At 38.5% G+C, this 22,144-nt stretch overlaps 2 protein-coding genes across 2 annotated transcripts in view; both read right to left on the bottom strand.

Annotated features, from left to right (window-relative positions):
* Positions 1-2,680, bottom strand: part of Slco4c1 (solute carrier organic anion transporter family member 4C1) — a 47,150-nt gene extending 44,470 nt beyond the window's left edge. The window contains 1 exon segment of the mRNA XM_041631869.1: positions 2,338-2,680. Within this exon segment, the coding sequence (XP_041487803.1) occupies positions 2,338-2,680 (343 nt within the window).
* Positions 2,681-2,883: 203 nt separating this feature from the next.
* Positions 2,884-22,144, bottom strand: part of LOC121433391 (solute carrier organic anion transporter family member 6A1-like) — a 131,237-nt gene continuing 111,976 nt past the window's right edge. The window contains exon 17 of the mRNA XM_041631755.1: positions 2,884-3,205. Within this exon, the coding sequence (XP_041487689.1) occupies positions 2,884-3,205 (322 nt within the window). The remainder of the gene's footprint in view (positions 3,206-22,144) is intronic.

Below are 22,144 nucleotides of genomic sequence, written 5' to 3'. Positions count from 1 at the left end.
CATGTCATTAATAACCACAGTCTGCCTTGTTGTTTTATAAAGACTGCACCCAAAAACGTATTTTAACAAAATTGGTATAACAGCTTTCAATGTTCCAAAATTGTATTTGTTTGTTTGTGTCTTTTGCTTCCTTTTAAGACTGTGAACTAATTAGTAATATGGAAATTGTAAAACAACATGCATAAAGCAACAAAAAGATGACTTTTATAAGGAAGCAGTTACCTGATAACATGAAAATTTTCCCATCCAAACATCAATATTCCAATATACCTACAACACTGACGAAAAAATTAGTTGTGCTAGGTGTGATGGTGCGCACCTTTCATCCGGGCACTCAGGTAGCAGAGGCAGGAGGGTTTCCGAGTTCCAGAAAAACCTGATCTACAAAGAGAGTTCCTGGCCAGCTAGGGCTAAGCAGAGAAACCCTGCCTTGAGAAAACAAAATAAAATGAATCACTAGAAATCATTGCTTTTACAGTAAAGCTTCGTTTTTCACAATCTAGAAGATAACATTTAACTCTAGGAATCTCCACCTCTCTGATTCACACATTCCCAGAGCACTGCCTCTGAATCAGTTTTAATCAGGAAAGAATGCAGACTATGTCTCGCCTTTGTAGTGTGTCAGGCAGGAGAGGAGGCTCCCTGGGAGGCTAAATGCTGACAGAGATACCCATTGCCTTTGAGAAATGTCTGTTCAACTCGTTCCTCAAATTATTTTCCTGCCTAATCAAATGTCTATTAATACGTAATGGGATATGGGCTCCCCAAGGGTAGTGAGAAGCACAGCAATACACTTGAAACCTTTGAAACCTAAACTTTAGCACAAATTAATAAACTGGGTTATTTTCTTCTCAGACTATTTTTCTTAAACCAGAGTAAATGATGCTTTACACTAAATCAGATACTTGTTTTCCCCGAGAGTACCAAATCTATTGGATAATAACTTCAAACAATAATTTGTGTTGAATACACAGTGTCTTAGATTAACCTAGACATTGCAGAGTAAAACTTAAGGTGAAACACAGGATATATTTTACTTTATCATTCTACTCTGATGCTCCATGATCACCAGCTTCAGATAACTACAACCAAGACATAACTGGAAAGAAAACTGGAAGGACGAGAAAGGTGGAAAGGACAAGGACTACAGGACCCATCTTCAGGAAAGGAGCTGAAATCTAATCAACAAATATTTACTTAGCACCCAGAGGGTGCAAAGAAAGAGGCACCCAGTTCCTTTAGAGAGAAACAAAGAACAGAAGATAGAGACACCAATTTAATTTTTATTAATTTATCAAAGAACAATTTCCAGTCACCCTTCACTATCGCTTGGGTAGCATTCCTTTCAGCCTCTCCTTGACTATTACAAAATAGTTTGGGATTATGGCTCAAATAACACCAAAAGTCTACATACTAAATTCAATTTAAGCCTATTCTTCAAACTGCCCCGCCTTCTGCCCATCCCTCCTTGGTTTGCCTCTTAGAATAACTTCCCATTTATCCTATCCCTTCCTCGGAAGCAAACCAACTTCTTTTCCACTCCTATCTTCCTGCTTCCTTTCTTTCCAAAAAGCCCAGCTTTCCCCACCAGCCACGACTCTCACTCGGCGAAACACCGTTTAGACTGCAATCTCCTGAGGGGATAAATCTAGGCTTAATCTGTTAGTCCCAAGAGAACTGAAAAGAGATCCTAGAACAAACAGACACTGGATAACTCTTGTGACCCAAGAGCTAATAAAGGTTTACCCTTCAGGGCTGGAAGCTTTATCTCATTTACTCACTGGGTTGCACTTGTACCCAACGTTCTCAAATACGCAGAAAGTAATATCTACATTTAATCTATGCTAGATAAATTAAGTACTTCTGCCTGCGCTGCTTCTCCTTTTGGAAAAATCAGTTCACGCCTATTTATTTGCAAAGCTTTTAATCCTTCCGCTGTTAGCACACAAATGGGCAAATCCATGATTTTCTACGTCAGTGTAGTTTTAAAATGCAGACCAGACTTATCGTTTTCCCAACGGTTCTCATAATCTTCCCTAGAGCAATCCACTGTGCTAAACTGAGGCATAACACAAAATAGCAAAAATGTACAAGCAAGATTTTCAATGATGCTATCTAAGGAGGAAGCTACAAGAGGACCGCTGACGGTGGTGGACAGTCGCAGGCAAGAGCTTCTTCAAAATCCAAGCCCAATGTATGGGGGTTGGGGCTTACTTAGCGCCGCCTAAACTACCGGGTCAGGCTGTGGGGGTTCTCCTGCACCTGCCTCTCCTCCAGCCCGTCTCCACCCAATCACCAGTTCAGTCAAAGCCCACAGAAGCTGGCGCTGGATTTTACCTTGCGTGAGGGCCAAGAGGCAGTAGTGAAGCAGAAAGCCTTGGGGCGTGTTACAGAGCTGGAGACACCCGGGGTGGAAGTCCCTCCACCCGCAAGGTCCCTCCTCTAGCTCGCAGAGCTGTGACCCCGGCGGCTAATCAGAAGCTGGAGGAGTTGTAGAAGGCAGAGATGGCTCAGATGGCTTCTGGTGCTCCTCAAATTCCCGAGGTCGAGAATCCCCATTCTGGTTCCTGGAGGTCACAGCAGAGACCTCCACCTGGGAGGGCGAAGCAGACGCACGGCGTGGGACGTCCGGGCTGGAAGGGACGAAAGCCGGGTTCTCGATTCCTTTGGCGACCTGCATGGTCAAGAAGGGTTCTGTGGACTTCAGTGTCTGAGATCCAGCAAAAGGCTGGTTTCTTTCCTGGCTCCGCCTCTGGGCAGGTGACAGCGCCCTAGGGCCGGACCAGTCTCCGCCTCCAGGGCCCTCCCTCTCTGGCACTGCGTGGCCACCGGCCACCGCAGCTACCAGGACGTCCGCTCCTGGAGCTCTGGGTCCTCCGCACCTCAAGGTGCCGGCGCGCTCTCCTCCACACCTGTCGCCGCCAGCGGCAACCTTAATGGTCTGCGTGGGCGTGCGACTGGGCTTCTGCCAGGTGAAGGGAGAGGGCGGCAGTATCGTAGATGCGAGGGTGGCACTACAGCGGATCTCGGTGCAGGCTCTTTTTCCCCCGAGCCCAGGGACTGGTAACAAATAGAGACTGTGGGAGCCTGTGGGCCAGCGTTCCCCCTGGGTGTGTGCATGAAAGCTGCAAACACAGTTGCGTCAGGAGATCTTTCAGGAAACTTGCCACTGCTTTCTCCTTGGCTGCTTACTGAAGCAAGAATCCTGTGCTCCAAGATTCAGATCGCCCTCAGGTATAATACTTTACATTCCGTGAACCCTGTAATGGAGCCTTTATCTACCAGCCTTCCTAGAAACAAATCCTTCCCTGTTCCCACCAACATTCGCAAAGTCAGGGCCATCGGTTTGGTTTTAGCTTCTACAAAGTGAAGGAATAATAAAACTCTAAAAATTCATACACGGCGTTTTCTGGGCAGCGTATTGCACGCCTAAAATAAATGGAAAATTATCATCATGCAAATAGTTTTTATATGTGTAACAAAAGTAAGCATTGGAAGATATTAATGCTGTTGCATGATTGATAAGAGTTCCAATCTATGCATTTGTTATTCCATCGATTGTCAGAAAGTATTTCCCGTGTGCTAAAGACTGTTGTAATCTGTGGGGGTACACCCTCCAAGACAAACTGGCAAACACCCCAAACATTGTGAGATTCACATTCCAGTAGGAAGCAATCCCTACTAACATATACACAGAGCCCTACATATTACTAAAATAAATGCCCTCTTGTGAAATCTTAGTTTTGATTGGACGTGCTGTACTTAGTGGGCTGAGGGATTGAGATGTAAGCTAGATCTATTGCTTTGAACATTCAAAAAAGAGGCAGATAAGTACTTCTGTGTTCCCTGTTATTGGTCTTTTAATGAGTGTAATTACTGTTGTGTGTCATGCATTGAAGAATCTGTGCCCCAAGGAGAGTCAAAAGCCCTCCCAAGGCAACAGGCCTAATACTTGCAGGGAACCTGAACTCAGTTCTCCTACTTTGAACTTTACACTATTTGTCTTTTCGTTACCTCAACCTACTTGTGACAGGTGGATTATTACACAGACATTCTCAAAGATCAAAACTAACACCTAGCCCAGTGTGTTGGCACACAGCCTTAATCCTAGGACTTGGGATACAAAGACAGGCAGGTGTCTTGTGAGTTCAAGGGCGGCACGGTCTACATCGTCAGTTCTGGGACTGCTAGAACTTCTGCGTAGAAAGAGTAGGTCTCAAAAACAAGCAAAATCCTTGTGCTTCTCTGATATGAGGGTTAGAAAATTAAGAAGCTGGGAATGCTCAGATTCTGGGGGAATCTGGATGCTATGTAACACCCCTTCCCCCAAGCCCAAATGAATTTGATTTAAAGTGGATTATATTAGGAAAAATCCTAAGAGGGGCGGCTTTGCCGGTGCAAAGAAATCCAATTAGGTCAGATCACCAAATTAAAATGCCCATCGTATTATGCTCTCAGGTGGCCAAGCACATGGCTGCGGGACATGAAAGTGGGGAGCACATGCAAACCCGGAACCTCGTGTTTCTCCTCTGGAAGCCCACTTAAATACCATGTGGAAGTGGTCCTGACCCTCCTGGCATGCTGGGATATGGAGTCCAGACTAATGCAACTCCCAGGCCAGGGGGGCTGTGATGAATGCCATGGGCTGGGGCCACACTCCAGACTTAACAGATATCAGTATACGTAGAGATCATACATATTTTCTATGGAATGGGAAGTAATTTACCTACCCAGAAAAGTTGGATTTGATGAGATTTGGTTGCCTACAGCAATGACTAGGTTGTAAATTCCAATGAACAAATTCAAAAGTATCCTACTCCAATCAGAGCAGTAGTGCACATTTAGAGTTAAACTAAGGGATCTCTATTCTCACAGTGCTAGCAGTGGATGTTTGTTCAAAGATTAGCAAGAGCATTGTTTCTTCATCTTGAATACACATTGATGTTTCTAAAAGTATTACCAACATCATCTTCCTGTTACATTATATTCTTGTGTGGCAATGGTAGAAGGAAGGAGACTGAAATGGAGCTACAGAGATAAAAATGCTTTCTTTTATAAGTTTTCTTGATCATGGCATGTCCTCATAGCAAAAGAACAGTGACGAAGGCAATGTATGAGTGTTTTGCCTGTATGTATGTATGTATGTATGTATGTATGTGTACTACATGTACTCCTAATACCCCACAGATGGTGTGAGAGTTACTGGAACTGCAGCTTAGGACAGTTATGAGCTAATATGTGGATACTGAGAACCAAACCCAGGTTCTCTGCAAGAGCAGCAAGTGGTCTTACTGTAGAATCCTCTGTGTGTGTCCCCATGTCTATGTGTCTAACATCAAGAACTCAACTCAAGACTTTGTTAATTCTAGTCTAGCATCTTAAAATTTTTATATCATACACCATCTCTCCACATTTTCCAGGTCAACTTTGAATTTGGGATCATTCTGCCTTGGCCTTCAGAATTTCTGGGGTTAAGTGAAGGCGTAAGTCACAAACAATGCCACACCAATTCGGGGTTATGATTATTAGGGTGGTATTTATTTAAAGGGGAAAAAACTTACAGATCACTGTCCCAGGCAACAGCCCTCTTCGCAACCAGGAAAGGAGTCTAGTCGCAGGCGGAGCAGGAAGTGAAGAGAGAGAGAAGAGGGAAGTGGCCGCTTTTTTAAAGGGAGAGAAACCACACCCCAGTGGGCTGGTACCTCAGCGGTGATAGGCTGGAGGAGTGGGAGGACCTCCCGCAACAGTTAAGGAGTCCTGTGTTACTCTTCCAGTCCCATGGAATCTTACACTAACTAAATAAAACTAAAGAAACAATGTAAGTGCTCACAGTATCCTTCATTTATCTCTTCCATTTAAATTTCCCATACAATGTATAACTGTAAACAAAGAATTGGAAAAAAAAGATTTGTGCTTATCTACATTATTTTAATACTGTAATTGTACAGAGATATGTTTATATTAAAAAGAATTACAATTAGAATTTTTAAAATGTTTTCTTGTTTTCAGGGCTAAACATCTGGTGTTTTCTTCTCTGTGTTAGATTATTTCTCAGCTCTCAGCATTCCTTAGTTGCCTATAGTTCTTTGTGTAGAGTTGAGACCTTGTGGGTGTTCCCCATTCACTTTGGCATGTCTATTGTTGTCCTGGTTCAGCTCGTGTTTAGACAGTATTTTTTTAGCAAGACTTTAATTATAGGCCTAGCTTGTGACATTACTAGCAGACACAGTTTTGTAGAAGCTAATTCAATTCAGGAAATAACCAGGCTAGCTAAAAGATAAACAATTATATTTTTATTTATTAGAAGGGAAAAACTCATGAAACCAGAACGAGAAGTCCAAGCTCAGCTGTGCAGTGAGAGAACCACAGAGAGAGAGAGAGCGCCAGGGCCATGTGCCTTTTTTTTTTTTCTGGTTCCCAGAAAACCACTCCCTACCTTGGTCTCACCTCTGAAAGATAATTGGTTAACAAGGCTTCACCATCATCTCCCCCTTTTTTGTAAACAAGAGCGATCCAAACCCAATACCAACCTATATACAGTAGGAACAAATATCAGGTATAAAATTACAAGCAACATAAACTATATTAAGCAAGGAACACATGACAAATGTTTTAATAAACATTCTATTCCAAAGAGTCTAAGTCTTGCATTGGAAATAAGATTGGCTAAATCATAAGAGGAAGGTAACTATGACTATCTAATCTTTAACCCCATCGAAGCCCTGAGAAGGGAGATAATATTACCTGAGTAGGCAGGATGTGCAATCAAGCAGTGTCCAATGTGAGCAGTAATGACAAAAATAATTAGCTACCTGAGCAATCACCCAAAGTCTCATTTGCAACCTTGATGCAAACAACTTTGGCTAAGGCCTAGTGTAACCGACAGACAATTTTTAAAGGCAGGAACTTTTTCAGAACCGTCTTACCCCATCTTGGCAAGGTTTGGCAGTCCTTTTCCTTGAGCCCGGCTTATCCAATCCAGATACTATGTACTTTGTTGGTGGTTGAGGCATGGGCAGTTCCTTGCCCAAAGACCAATTGTGCCAAGAAGAAAACAAACTCCGAGTGAAGTGTCTTCAGTGCTCAACATTCTCTAGGGAATAGATTGGTGCTGTCAAGAGCAATCATGTCTCACGTCAACAGAACCCTAAATTATTTAAATGTCATGTTCTACAGACACTTGAAGTGGTTAAAGATTGCCTATCTAGGCAAAATACAATCTCTTTGTATCTAAAGAACCTAATTAATATGACTATATGTATAACAAAAATAAACAACAATTTACCTATAATATTTAATAACTGTATAACTTAAAGACTAAGACTTTATGTCAGAATATTAAATAATCTGTAAACAAAATGTATTGCTGGTTTTGCTTTAAAAAGCAGTTATACCCATGCACAATCTCTCTCTCTCTCTCTTGCTTCGGGCTTTGCTTCCAGCTACTAGATTCCTTTCCTGATTGCAAAGAGGACTGTTGTCTAGGACAGTGATATGTAAGTTTTCCCTTTAAATAAATAACCCTTTTATTAATCATAATTCCATACTGGTATGGGATTGTTTTGTGACTTACACCTTTATACTGCAAATGAGGACAATAACTTCAAAATGTAAACAATGCATAAGTATCTTGATCAGAGGTAAGAATAATATATCGAATACAAAAATATATCCTAAAAGTTGTATCAATATACAAGATGTCTTAAACAGAGGTAGAAACATGCGTACATGTATACAATCTGACAGAATATCTTTGCATAGGTGTACAAATATTGTAAACAGAAATAACAAATATAATTTTAACCTGTATCAATATACAAAAACTATACCAATGTAAATTATCCATAAATAATAGCTCACAAGTATTCACTCTATTACCCACTATTATTTTCCCTGCTTTTTAACAATTATATTTCTATTTATTATAAGGGGAAAACTCATGAAACTGGAATGAAAAGTTCAAGCTCAGCTGTGTAGTAAGGAAACCACAGAGAGAGGGAGAGGGAGAAGAGAGAGAGAGAGAGAGAGAGAGAGAGAGAGAGAGAGAGAGAGAGAGAAATAGTACTGGGGCTGTGCACCCATTTTTCTCCGGGTCCCAGAGAGACACACCCTAACTTGGTCCCACTTCTTAAAGATTAACAAGGCTTCCCCATCACAGTTTCACTGAAAACTCCCTTATCCTGTGATTCTTACAACCTGTCCAACTCCTTTCCTATAATGTTCTCTGAGCCTTAGATTCAGGGCTGGTTTTGTAGATTTAAGACCATAATTGGACAGAGATATATTTATATTAAGAAGAAATAAAACTTAATTTTTAAAATGTTTTCTTGTTGATATGTGTGTGAGTGTGTGTATGTGTATGTAAACAAGTGAAGAAAAGAGGTCATGAATTTGAAGGACAGAAAAAAGGGTCAGGTCACATTAGAAAGTTTAGAGGGATGAAAGGGAAAGGGAAAATGATGCAATTATATTATAATCTCCGAAATAAATGATTAAAATGTTTTCTTTAGTTTTGAAATTTTTATATACATCAGAATGGAATATGATTATTGTGGGAGGTCGCTTGTTTGTTCCTGGTTGCTCAGCCCCGAAATAACTACAGAGAAACTGTATTCATTAAATCACTGCTTGGCCCATTAGCTTTAGCTTCTTATTGGCTAATACTTACATTCTAATTTAACCCATTTCTATTAATCTTTGGCTTACCAGCAAGGTTCTGGCATGTCTGTTCCTGGTGGTGGCTACATGGTATCTCACTGATTCTGCCTTCTTTCTCCCAGCATTAAACTTAGTTTTTCCTTCCTAGCTCTATTCTGCTATGCCACTGGCCAAAACATCTTATTAATTAACCAATAAAAGCAACACCTATTAAGTTATATTTCAGGGGGTGTTGGTCCATCAAACCTCATTAATCTGGAATTAATCCACAGGTTTTCATCTTCTGTGGAAACAAAAGAAGAACCTCTTTTCCAAAGGAACAAGTCATTAGACCCAAATTTTAAATTCAAGATACCTTTAAAATATATAGATTGGTTTAGCTTATCAGACCATGCAATGAAATTTCTCTCTGTGCTTAGCTCCTTCACAGACAAATAATTTAAAGAAAATACAATAATATGCATAATCCAGACTCTCTGTGTATAATCCATCTTTACATGGCTTATTTTTCTTACTCTATTACTTTTTCTACAAGTTTAATATTTATTTTATTATCTTTACTCCTTTAATCTATGACTGTCTGTACTCTTTTATATTCCATTTGCTATCTCTTTGCATTTTTTTCTCTCTTCCAAGTCTATGTACTTAAAAAAAAACACACACTGCAACCTATTTAGAGGTCTTTTCCATCTGAATTTGTCTTTGTTGTGCATCTGTAATTTTTTTATTTGACCAGGACTATTTCTTAAAATGTTAACTGGCTTGGCTACTACTAAGGCTGCTTTGCCTTTTGGCTCTGCCCAGTCCAACGTGGTGGAACAGAGGTCTGTTTAGTGTGAGCCATGCTCACAACCCCATTTTAAGGCACACAGCGGGTCTATGTATGTTACATTAAGCAAGTTGTAGCCCTCTGCTCACAAACCCATTTTTAATGATATGTAGCCAGACCTCCCAAAAGAGTCAGAGATGTTTGTGCTGGTGAACCAGGAAGCCGCTGTTTTATAAAAAAGCCTCACAGTTTTTATTTTACCTCTCTTAAAGCAGCCTCAGTGCTCCTGCATGCCACGAGCCCATCTAGAAAAAAATTGTGGCTAACAAATCCATGTTTAACTTTGTTCTTTTGTGTCTAGAATTACTTTTTAAGCTTTCTCAGATTTTTACATGCATATAGTCCACCATGTTGGCAGACCAATTTGTTGGGGGAGGCCGTTTGTTTGTTCCCAGATGCTCAGCCCCAAAATAACCACACAGAAACTGTATTAATTAAATCACTGCTTGGCCAATTAGCTCTAGCTTCTTATTGGTTAATTCTTATATATGTATTTAACCCATTTCTATTAATTTGTGTATTACCACATGGCTTTGGCTTACCGGCAAGGTTCTGGCATGTCTGTTTCCAGGACAGCTATATGGTGTCTCACTGATTCTGCCTTCTTTCTCTCAGCATTCAGCTTAGTTTTCCCTGCCTAGCTCTATTCTGCTATGCCACTGACCAAAACGGCTTCTTTATTCATTAACCAATAAAGGCAACACATATACAGAAGGGCTTCCCACATCATATGATTATATCTATTCCATCTTCCCCCTCTAACTTGACATGCACCCTCCAATACTATCCCTGTCCCAAGTCTGTCTTTTAGCTTTTCTTCTACTCACTAAGTCTGTTATGCTACCCATCATGGGACAACTACCTGTGACCACAACCTCAAAAAAGAATAAACTCTCACTCCCAGCAGTCACCAATGGCCAATTGCTACTCAGAAATTACACAGGGATCTTGGCTGCTTTGATTTTGTGGGGCTCTTGTAGGCCAGCTTGTGTTAGTTCATGAGGGTGCTAAGCATATCCTGCCCAAAGAGCATTTCACAACTCTCCTCTTCATTCTTTTTACCTTTTGGTCTGTGATATTTCTTGATCCATAATGCAGGGTTGCATGGAGTAGTTAACGTTGTTGTCCCATAGAAGGTTAAACATTTAGTGTCTTGTTCTTAGTACTTTGACCAGGTACATATCTCTCCATTGACTGCTCCCCACTATGGAAGTTCTGACCAAGGTTGAGAACATACGAGATCTGTGAATATGAACATAATTATTTAAGAGGTCATTTGGCAGCAGGTCTGTTTAGCAGTGCAACAGACTTTTACAATATCAGTCTCTATCCCAGGGGTCTATGAACTCCCAGTCATGGGCTTCTGACCAGGGTTAAACAAAGGTTCATCTCTACTCTCTACCATTTAGAACAATTGAAAATATTAAAAATGACTCTATTGACTAAAGAGAGAGTGACAATGTAACTAAACTAAACCAAAAAAAAAAAAAAAGGCTACAAATCATTACATGAATCTGGCTTAACAAACCAATACATTTTATTCTAAAAGAAATATAATGGCAACATTACATGGTACCATTAAGTCATCAGAGTAGATTTTTTTTTGTTTTTAAAATAAATCGTTTATTCACTGTAGAATCCTCAATGTTCATTTTTCTATATTTCTGTACATCATATTTTTAGTATATATTTTTATTTAAATTTCTATATTTTTAAAACTATTAAATCTATTTCTATATATCAAACACAAATAGTCTATGCTTTAGATAAGTTGCACATAGTCAAAGACTGAGTTTGGAGAGGCAATGGTTCTGTGACTAACAGTTTAAGAAAAAAGAAATTTGGAGTTTGCTTAGTGTTTGAGGGACTGAGACAAATAAACACACAAAGAGAGAGAGAAGATACAGAGATAAGATAGATAATAGACAAGTGATGGCATGTAGGTAGGTAGATATAGGTCTATATCTTTGACTATGTGCAACTTATCTAAAACATAGACTATTTGTGTTTGATATATAGAAATATATTTAATAGTTTTAAAAATATAGAAATTTAAATAAAAATATATACTAAAACTATAATGTATAGAAATATAGAAAAATGTATAGAGAGACAAACAGATGATAGATAGATAGATAGATAGAAGATAGATAGATAGATAGATAGATAGATAGATAGATGGAAGGATAAATAGATGATATATACATTCATGCATGCTTGCATAAATACATACATAGATGATAGATTATAATTATGAAGATAGGTAGATAGATAGATAGATAGATAGATAGATAGATGAATGTGTGGATAGACAGATACATGGATGAATGGATAGATAAATGAAATAAATGGATAAAGATTATAGATAAAATGGAGATACCACACACTTTAACAAGAGGTTTAAAATGTTGCCTGCTTATATTGTGGAAATAGATTTAATCATAAAGGAGAAAGAGAATGGGATGCATCATTGGAAGGATGGGAGAAAAGTATCAGAGAATTATAAAGTACAAATGTTAACAAAATTATCTTGTGGAAAGATAGAGATTAGAGAACTTGTTTTTCAGAGTACCAATCCAAACACAGACAGTTTGGTGATAAGAGTTAAGTGATTTATGGTTCAAAAGTTTTCTGTAATATACACACACAGTCTCTGTTGGTCTTTTCTAAGACAACATAACAGAAATGAGAACGACAACAGAAATGAAGGAGGTTGGCCTTTGTCTCCAGGAACTAAGATTTCACAGGAATAGACAGAACGTGACCAGGACTTTCTGCTTTGAACAGAAAGATGCAAGTGAGAAAGAGCGCACTGAGATTCAATCTTCTATGAGTCTTGTAGTGGATGATGTGGACTCAATGTGAAGGAAAATTTCAATAACATCCCAATGTTTTGAAATTTATTGTCTGGATATTGAAAGAGAAATATACCTAGTAATAGGTTTTATGTCCCACCCCCATGATAGGTTTCTCTGCCATTACAGTAAGCTGGATCCAGCCCAGTTGAAAAAGTATAACAGGTTTATTTGAACAAAGCAACTTTCGGGTAGGTTCTGTAGTCTCAGAGATGGAGGCTAGAGAAGTTGAGCCCACAAACAAAAGCAGGTTGACTTTATAGGTTGTAGATGAGGAGTGATGACAGGTCTGCCACAAACTGGGTTTTTACCCAAGTTTAGTCAAAAACTGAGACTTTAGAAGAGGATTTAGGCAGTTGGCAGCTTCAGGGGAGGAAGCTGCAGTAGTGGCCAAGAATGCAGAACTGGACTTTCTGGTGTCTTTTCTTTCTTCTGAGATTCTCTGAGTGGGTGGGGTTTGGCGAGAGGGACAAGAATGGGGTTTTCCTGATCATTTAGTGGTGAGCTGGAGGTTCCAACTGAACACTTCTTTGTTACAGTTCTTGTTCCTTTCACAGTAGATTTAGAAACATATTTTTTAGTCCATAAAAATAAGATCAGAATATCCTTTTTGATACTTTTGAAGAGAAAATATTGAACAATATAAAACTTACGTTTTTCTATTACTTTATCCTCTTAAACATGTAATGAGTCTCAAATATATATTTTCATAAACATAAAACATAAATACAAGCTCAGCCAACAAGGTGTCCAGTGAATCCTCAGGTTCATCTTCAGAGGACTGACAGGCAGTTTATGTTTAAGTATGGGGCATAATTAGATAATCTTGGCCAAGGTGTGGTTCCACCCAACAACATGGTCTGGGATCCAGAAGCTCCAGGATCTGGAAAGACAGGTAGTAATGGTGGTTCACAATCTCCTCCCCTAGGCTCTGACTCTTCTGGCTGATAATACTTTTCTGTTTTCTAGCATGAGATTGACATGGAAAGTTCACTTACTCTGGGATCATTGTTTCAATAGCCTGATAGCTAAAAGAAGAAACACAGTATTCATTCCTGTATAATTGCACTCTTTCAGAAAAAAAATAGACATAAAAACAAACAAAAAATAAACGTTCTGTGTAAGATCAAATTTATCCTTACTTTTTTCCAACTCTGAATGAAGCTACTGAACAGACAAGCATAATTATCATGCACTTCAAAAGTTTTAAAGTAATGGATACCACAGCTAAGATTATTTGCTCACCACATTTTGTCATCTTGGCCACGCTAAATTCTATTTCTTTGAATTTCTCTTTTGTACAATAAAACCAATAACAGCTATGTCATATATGCCATTAAACTATGATGCTACAGTTAAATCATTTAATTCATTAATTGACTTAACAGAATGTCAGACAGATCCAGGTTATTGTTATTCAAACATTCACAAAATACAGATTAAGCATCTTCTAAAAGAAGATTTTTACTAATGGCTTATACAACAGAAAATGGATAAGTCATTGAACTTCAAGAGTTAGAATTTCAGTTAACAAAAGTAATTGAAGATTATATATATGTAGATTATATGTATAGGAGATAATTTGACAGATGATCAAACTAAATAAGCCTGATAGTTGTTTGAGTTGGGGATGATAAAAGACAGCCTTCTGGTGGAATAATATTTAAATAGAAATGGAATGAAGAAAACTCAAAAGAGTCAGAGATGCTCAATCTTGAAAATGTTTGTAAACTAAGCAAATTGAAAGCTTTTATACAGATAAGAAATTTTATTTCTGGCTTTAAATAATAACTTAAAAAAGATAAACACTGGATCTGGGAAAGCAATAGTAGGTCCTCTTACGGGATTTCAATAAGTTTAGTTACAGAAACAGAAATAAAAGGTAATAATAGCTGAAGCAAGTTGTCTTACTTAGGATTTCTATTGCTGTGAAGAAACACTATGACCACGACAACTCTTATCAAGGAAAACATTTAATTGGGTGCCTTACAATTTCAGAGCTTTAGTCCATTATCATCATGGTGGGACACAGGGGCATGCAGTCAGACATGGTGCTGAAGAAGAAGCTGCACCTTGATCAGCAGGCATGTTAGTTGGTCGTGTAAACAAATGTCTAAAGAACCAAGAAGGTATTTTTTTTAATTTATTTATTTATTAAGTATTTCTGCCTCTTCCCCGCCACCGCCTCCCATTTCCCTCCCCCTCCCCCGGTCAAGTCCCTCTCCCTCAAGGTATTTTTAGGATTCGCTAGGGTTTTATTTTTTTCTCAAATGATATCTTTTCTCATTAACTGTTCAAAGGAAAAGAGCTTCTGCCTCTTGAGTGGCACTCATCTTGGTAAGCAGTCTCACCATCTCTTCTCGCTCACAGGTCATAGTTGATTTCGTGAGTCAATTTGACTGCACTGTAGGGATAGCTCTCTTTGAGTGAGATTCTGCTGTGTCTGGGTTTCTGCAAAGTGTTCACATTTAAATCAGTGGACTGAGTGAAGCACATTGTTCTTTCCAATATAGGTGCCCATTAATCAGTCTGTAGGAGGCTTGAACGAAAGTAAAACACGACCTCCTCTGAGCTAGAAGATTCTAATGGAGATTGCCTTCGGAGTTAAAGGGAACTGCAGTTTTCCTGGCTCTCTGCCTGCCGCACAATGAGAGTTTGGGACTTGACAACCTCTCTAGTGAGGGAAGTCATTGTTAGAGCATATTCGACATACATATTCGGCCTCATCACACCCATGTTCTTTCCTCTTTCGGCAAACTAACACACATATTAATTCATCAATAAGTGTGTTTTATTCTGGTTCCAAAACATATCCAACATCCATCTATTTTGTTCTTTTTCCAGGGCAGAACAAAAAGTCACAAATGTCTTTCTCAATGACTATAATAATTTCTGGTACAGCTTAGGAATAAGAAGTTTGACAAAGGTATAGGTGTTAACGATGTTGTCCTCTCCATTTCCTCCTACAGAGTTACCTCTCCCAGCCTTCATATGATGGGCTGTGCCTGGTCTTATTCTATCTTGTTATGTGTGTTTGGTGGATATTCCTGGGAGGCCTGATCTTTTCTGAATGGAAATTGAGGAGGAGTGGGTTTGACCAAAAGGGGAGATTGGATGTGGGAAAATGGGAGGAGTGTGCCCCTGTCTCAGCACAAGATCAAAAGCAATGAGACCATCCAACCACAGACCTAGACCTATATCTCTGAAACTAAGAAACAAATATTTCTTACAGTAAACTAATTATCTCTATTATTCTGTCTTAGTGGCAGACAAATGACTAACACAGCTGTCTACGATGTTTTATGCTTCCATTAAATATCTATAATTTAATTTTTGGCACAGAAATCAAACATTGCTCTTTAAAAAAATTATTGTATTGTATTTAGAATGTGTATGTATGTGCATGTATATATGTGTTCATGTGTGTGTGTGTGTGTGTGTGTGTGTGTGCAATATGCCACAGTGCGCATATAAAATCAAGGATACTATTGAGGAGTCAACTTTCGCCTTCCACCATAAATGACAATATTGAACTGAAATCAAAGGGGTTGTTTGGCAGGCACATTTACCCACTAAGCCATCTTGCTGCTCCAAAATTATTCTTTTAAAGCACAAAAAGGTTTAAGCAACAATATAAACATTATGACTTATAATTTATTTAATGAAACAAGACCTCTTAATTTATACACACCTAAGCAAACAATAGAAGAAAGGATAGGCAAAGGTCTTATGGTTAAATGACAGTCAATAAGACAGAAATAATTAAGGTACTGAAGTTAATGGGTAAGTGTTAATGAGGAAAAGTGTGTTACACACTTGCATACTATTTACTGGCAAAACATGTATTCACTACAAAATAAAAATAATCACAGTAGTGGAGAAACAGTAGAAATCATCTACGTTTCTCTGATGATCTGATACTGATGGTCTGATACACTGAGAAGGGTTCAGTGTGAGGTACATGGGATTCTGGTCCTACCTACATAGTCTAACACATCTTACGGAATTATTAAATACATCTATGTTGTGACAGTTTCATTTTGATATTTTAAAGGGTGTAAGTGACAGAAATAGCTTGAAGGAGTTAAGATTTACTTTGCCCCAGGATTTTAGCCCATGAGAGCTAGAAAGACAGGACAGAGCAGTTTTTCAGTGTCAGAAGGTGCATTTACTGCTGTGACACTGATCTGGATACAGAATACACAGTTTGGAACCAGGTTGGACATGACCTCTGAAGATCAGCCTTTTGGCCATCTTCCTCTATACAGTCTTCTCCTTCCCCTAATGATTCCAAAGCCTTCAAAGTAATTCTACAGTGTTGTACACAATTCTTTCTGCTTTAAAAGAAAACAAGAGTTATCTAAATAAATAAAGAAAAGAAAACAAGAAAAATTACTTTAACATGTTAAAAAAAATGCCCAATGTTATATGATTAAATGAAAAAGCTGAAATTTAAATCCTGGTGGTAGAGGCAAAGTCTTGGTCATTGGTCATTCCATGATAGTGTGTTCTCAGTGGGCATTTTATGTCTGCTAATGGAACTGTTTAAGCCAATACAATGTTTTATAAAACATTGAAACTAACTGACAAGGAAAACATAATTTTTAAGTCTAACCCAATAAAAATAAATACATTTTAATTTGTTTTATTTTGGGGGGTATATCTGCATAATCATAAGTTCACATGCATTGGGGTGCCTGCAAAGACCAGAAGAGTAGATTGGATCAGCTTCTGAAGCTGTAGTCCCAGGTGGCTGTAAGTTGATCAGTGTGGGTGCTGCGAACTGATCTCTGCTCCTCTGCAAGAACAACAAACTCTCTTAATACCAAGTCATCTCTCCAGCTCCTAAAATGATGCTGTTGAGGGGAATACTTTTTACTTGAGTAGCGATGGGTAATGAAGTCATTTCATTTAACTAGAATGTTTTTTACATGGGGTACTTTTATGAATGGATATTAAGCTAAACTAGTGACATAGAAAAGTCTGTAGTAAGTTTGAAAGACTTCAGTTATGATCCATGAAAAAGATACAGAGCAGGTTTTGTTTGGACAACATCTTAACAAGTTTGTTGTAATAGAAATCTTTAATACATGGCATTGTCAAGTTCTACATCTTAATGCGATGGGTAGGGCAGAAAGGCATCACCCAAGAAAAGAGGAAGGCACCACATACACAGTGGAAAGGGTGACAGAAGGATGTTACATATGATTTGATGTCCCTCAGAAGCACAACCAGAAGTCTAAATGAGATAGCTACAAAGGTAGCAGCAGTTTGGGTGTCCTTATCACTGTAGCATTCACTTCATCTATGACTAGCATCTACTGGATATGGTTTTCCCTGGTAGGCAAATTACAGAGACTGTAAATGGCCAAAATTATGCTTATTGAAGCAATGTTGCAAACAACTGAGTACATAACCTTTTATACCAATACCAGTAGGCTCCTGAGCTCACAAGTTCCAAACTCTTGGAGAGAAATGTCTTGAGGCTCGGGATACTGACAAAATGGTAAAGATTGCTTGTCTAATTTGCCAAAGAGATCTGGTGCCTAATACCACATGAAACCTGGCATGGTGATTCCCTACTGGAGAGATTCTCAACTTTCTTAATGCAACCCTTTAATACAGTTCCTCATGTTGTGGTGATCCTCCAACCATAAAATTATTTTTGTTATTACTTCATAACTGTAATCTTGCTATTGTTATGATTACAATGTAAATATCTGATGTGTGACTCCTGTGAAAGTTTGAGAACCGTTGTTGTATGATAAGGACAGCTAGGGCTATATGACACCCTGTCTCAGGAAAACAAAACAAATGACCAAAGAAAGGAAAGATGGAGAAACAGAGGGAAAGAAAATATAGAAGAGGGCAAAAACTAACTTGGGGTGGGATCATCTTTGGTTCATTTATATAACAAGCCACATGATAGTAATACAGTTCCGTGGCTAGGGGCCAGCAGGATATCTTAACAGGAAGTCATTGTTGGACAAGTCTGACCACATGACGTCAATCTCTGGAACCTACACAAAGATAAAAAAAGGAGAACCCACTCCTCAAAGTTATCCTCTGACTTAACATATGCCTCCTCAGACCCTACACATTAATGATAAATGAAAACTAGAAAAAGAATTCACTGGTCAAAGAGCAACAATTTACCTCTTAGAACATCTAGACCCTGATAAAATCACAACTGTATGTTCTTTGGCAGGTAAATACAGAATGTCAAAGAAGTATTTGTTTAAGCTGATGAGAATATCAAAACTCTTTGAGATGAGTGGCCAACTGCCAAGGATTGGAGTGTTTGCTACCCTGGGACTTCCGGGAAGAAGTGAGGTTATCTCTTGGTTAAAAATAACCCAGTCTTTTTATTGGTGTATTTGCATTATTAATCTAGTGATGATTAAAAATGGCTGGTCTGGTGAAAAACGTGAGTCCTAAATGAAAATACAGTTTCACTTTATGTGTCAATTAGGAAACCCCAGTTAGAGTTGTGAATCTGTATTCCATATGTGTTCGAAGGAGAACATCAACCAGGAAGGCTTGTAACGAGGTTACTGGAACTTTGGACTTGCAATAAATATCTATGCCAAGCTAGGTTTTGGCATCTTTAGATGCCACACAGCAATAAATTTCTCTTTCTAAACTCTGACATGCTAATATAATTTAGAAAAACATTTCAGCTGTGCTACATATCCTTTGGCAGCACAAAGAATGTTTACTATGTTGCACGGTCATTCAGAAGCCTGGGTTAGCAGAAGGGCTCTCATCCTGCAATTGTGCCACCAGATCTATTACAGCTGCGGGAGCAAGGAAAGTAAATCCGAAAGATGATATATCTCTTCATTAATCAGAACCTGTAACAAAACAAGAACAACGCAGAGAGAGTAAAAGGGAGAGAGAGAATAAGAAACTCACCATGTGGTAGGGATGGTCTGGAACTGCTGACCCTCCCTCCTGTCTTCACTTAGAGCTTCTCTTGGTCTCTATTTGTTTCACTTCAGATTTAATAATATGTTAACATCTCTCATTGTCTTTGGTATATTCTTCTGTTAGCCCAAATACATGTACTGTTCAACCTTCAAGTTAATTATCCCAGCCAGTTATACTGCTTTGTAACTTAAGAAACTCACTTGGTTTTATTTATATAATTTCTGCCCTTCAATGTTAGCTGATTTCTCTTATTTTGCCATGCTTCAGTCCCATATTTATGATTAATTTTATATTTTTATTGGCTAAATAACATATCAAAAGTTCCTCATAATTTTTCTAGGGACTGCTTCTGTATTAATCACATTTCTGCTATGATTTGGATTTAGTTTGCATTCTTCTACCAAGGGAATATTGTGTTGAGAGCTACTGTTCTCACTGTGTTGGGTAGGGAAGTGACATGGAATCTTTAAAGAGCAGGTTCATATTGAAATAAGTAGGTCTTTGAAGGTACTGTTCTCAGAAGAAGCAGTTCATGGACAAATCTGTGCATGACTTAAGAGTATGTTTCAAGTTCAGAAATTTTCTGTCTATGCTGTAGTGCATTTTTTGTATTCATGAGGCCTTATAGCTGAACATAGCGGACAATGAGGAATACTGAGAATTCAAGAACAATTGCAGTGGGTTTTTGATCCTACTGCACGTACTGGCTTTGTGGGAGCCTAGGCAGTTTGGATGCTCACCTTAGGAGACCTGGATAGAGGTGGGCAGTCCTTGGGCTTCCCACAGGTCAGGGAACCCTGATTGCTCTTCGAGCAGATGAGGGAGGGGGACTTGATCGGGGGAGGGGGAGGGAAATGGGAAGCGGTTGCGGGGACGAGGCAGAAATCCTTAATAAATAAATAAATAAATTTAAATAAAATAAAAAAAAGACTAGAATAGTTGCTTACTGGAACACTAATGAGCCCCTTGCGTTAGTACAACCTTCCAGGTAGTTCCCATTTCCATCTCCTTAGCAGTTATTTTGATTTTCATTTATTTCTTGGGCTACATCTTCCTTCCTTCCTTCCTTCCTTCCTTCCTTCCTTCCTCTCTTTCTAGAGGGACTTTCTTCTTTCTTTTTTTAGCCTGGACCAGCAAGGTTGTTCTTCAGTGGCAGGGTCTCAAAGAAGACAAAGAAATCAGAAGATAAAGGGGAGGGAAGATAGAGGATAAAGAAGTTTGAGACCAGGAGGTCTTGCACAAGTTATATTTTATACCAAGCATGTTCCTGGTTTCAGAGAAGTAGCTATGTTCTTTTCTTACGCATCAGGTCCTCAGGGAAAAGCTCCCAAGTCTCTGGTCCCAGGCTATTGATAGTTCTGCCAAGCAGATTCCTAGTTTTGAGAATGAGCTATATTCCTTCTCCATATATCAGAGGCCTCAGGGAAAGCCTTAGATGAACAGTCCAGCCTTCAAGATTTTTCTAGATTTCTCTCTTCATTTTCTGGAGTATACACAATTTGTTGCTGTCCCAACCAGCAGTGATATTTCATTTGTATTTTAATAAATTAATATTGACTGAGGATCAGAGAGTAAAACAGCCCCACTGGTCAGTCTTACGTCTGTAAGGCAGTGGTGAAACACATCATTAATCACAGTAGCCACATTAGTTTGTCATAGAAACCAGGAGATACCTTTAATCCCAGCCCTAGAAAGGAATATAAAATGGGAGGAGACAGCTCTCAAACAGAGTCTCATTCTGAGATTCCTGGAGGCAGAATTGCCACTTCAGATTGAGGGAGAAGTAAAAGTCAGTGACTGGCTGCTTTGATTTTATGACCTTCAGGTTGAACCTCAATATCTGTCTCTCAGATTTTATTAATCATAACACACTAACCATTATTCCAAATTATTGTTTGTTTGGCTATGATGCTCACCACTGCTATGGGCAGTGCCTCTGAGCATAGCATTTACCCTTACTGAAGAAGAGACAATAGCTTTCATGGTATTCTCAGTCTGCCTAGCCAGAGTGCTGCACAGTATCTGGGAGGCAGCTTAGGATCAAGCCTTGGAAAGATTCCCATTATTTCCACCATCCTTGTAATGATTCAGATTTTCTTTCATGTATTCAGTTTATGTGCCTTTGGTCAGTTCCTCATTATAAATAGCCATTGTGAATGCTTTTAATGTTATATCTCAGTTACCCATTTCATAAATCTCACAGTTTTGATATTTATGCATATCGTACTACTAAATTTATTCCCATAATTACTAAAACTTGTGATTTAATATTACTACTTATTATCCTTGGAGTATTTTTATATCAATATACTCTTCAATTTATATACATTATGAGGAAATGTATTTGTATGTCATAAGTTATCATAAAGTATTTTGGGAAAGAAATCGAAAATAATTCAAATAAAACATAAAATGATGCATTCATTTGGACATTGATAACATAGATTATACAATAATCTAATATTTTATACTTATAAATTTCCATTTTCTGATTCTTACTTTTAATTGATTTTACTTGATAAATATCATGCTTATAGGATAGAATGCTAATTTTTTAAAATATTTATTATGTATACAATATTCTGTTTACATGTATGCCTGCAGGCCAGAAGAGGGCACCAGACCTCATTACAGATGGTTGTGAGCCACCATGTAGTTGCTGGGAATTGAACTCGGGATTTTTGGAAGAGCAGGTAATGCTCTTAACCACTGAGCCGTCTCTCCAGCCTTACAATGCTAATTTTTATATAAGTATAAACTTCTGAATGTTTTATTGGTAGTTGCTATTATTTTTACATCAATAAATGACTCATCACAATGCATGAAAACTCTTAGTATTGAAGTTTGAAAAATACTGTTGTCATCAATCTAG

This window comes from Microtus oregoni, unplaced genomic scaffold (genome assembly GCF_018167655.1).
Source record: "Microtus oregoni isolate MIOR12 unplaced genomic scaffold, Mior012 000038F_ref0000394, whole genome shotgun sequence".
Classification (NCBI taxonomy): Eukaryota; Metazoa; Chordata; class Mammalia; order Rodentia; family Cricetidae; genus Microtus; species Microtus oregoni.
The sequence above is the reverse complement of the archived record's forward strand: the minus strand, read 5'-3'. Positions and strand labels throughout refer to the sequence as shown.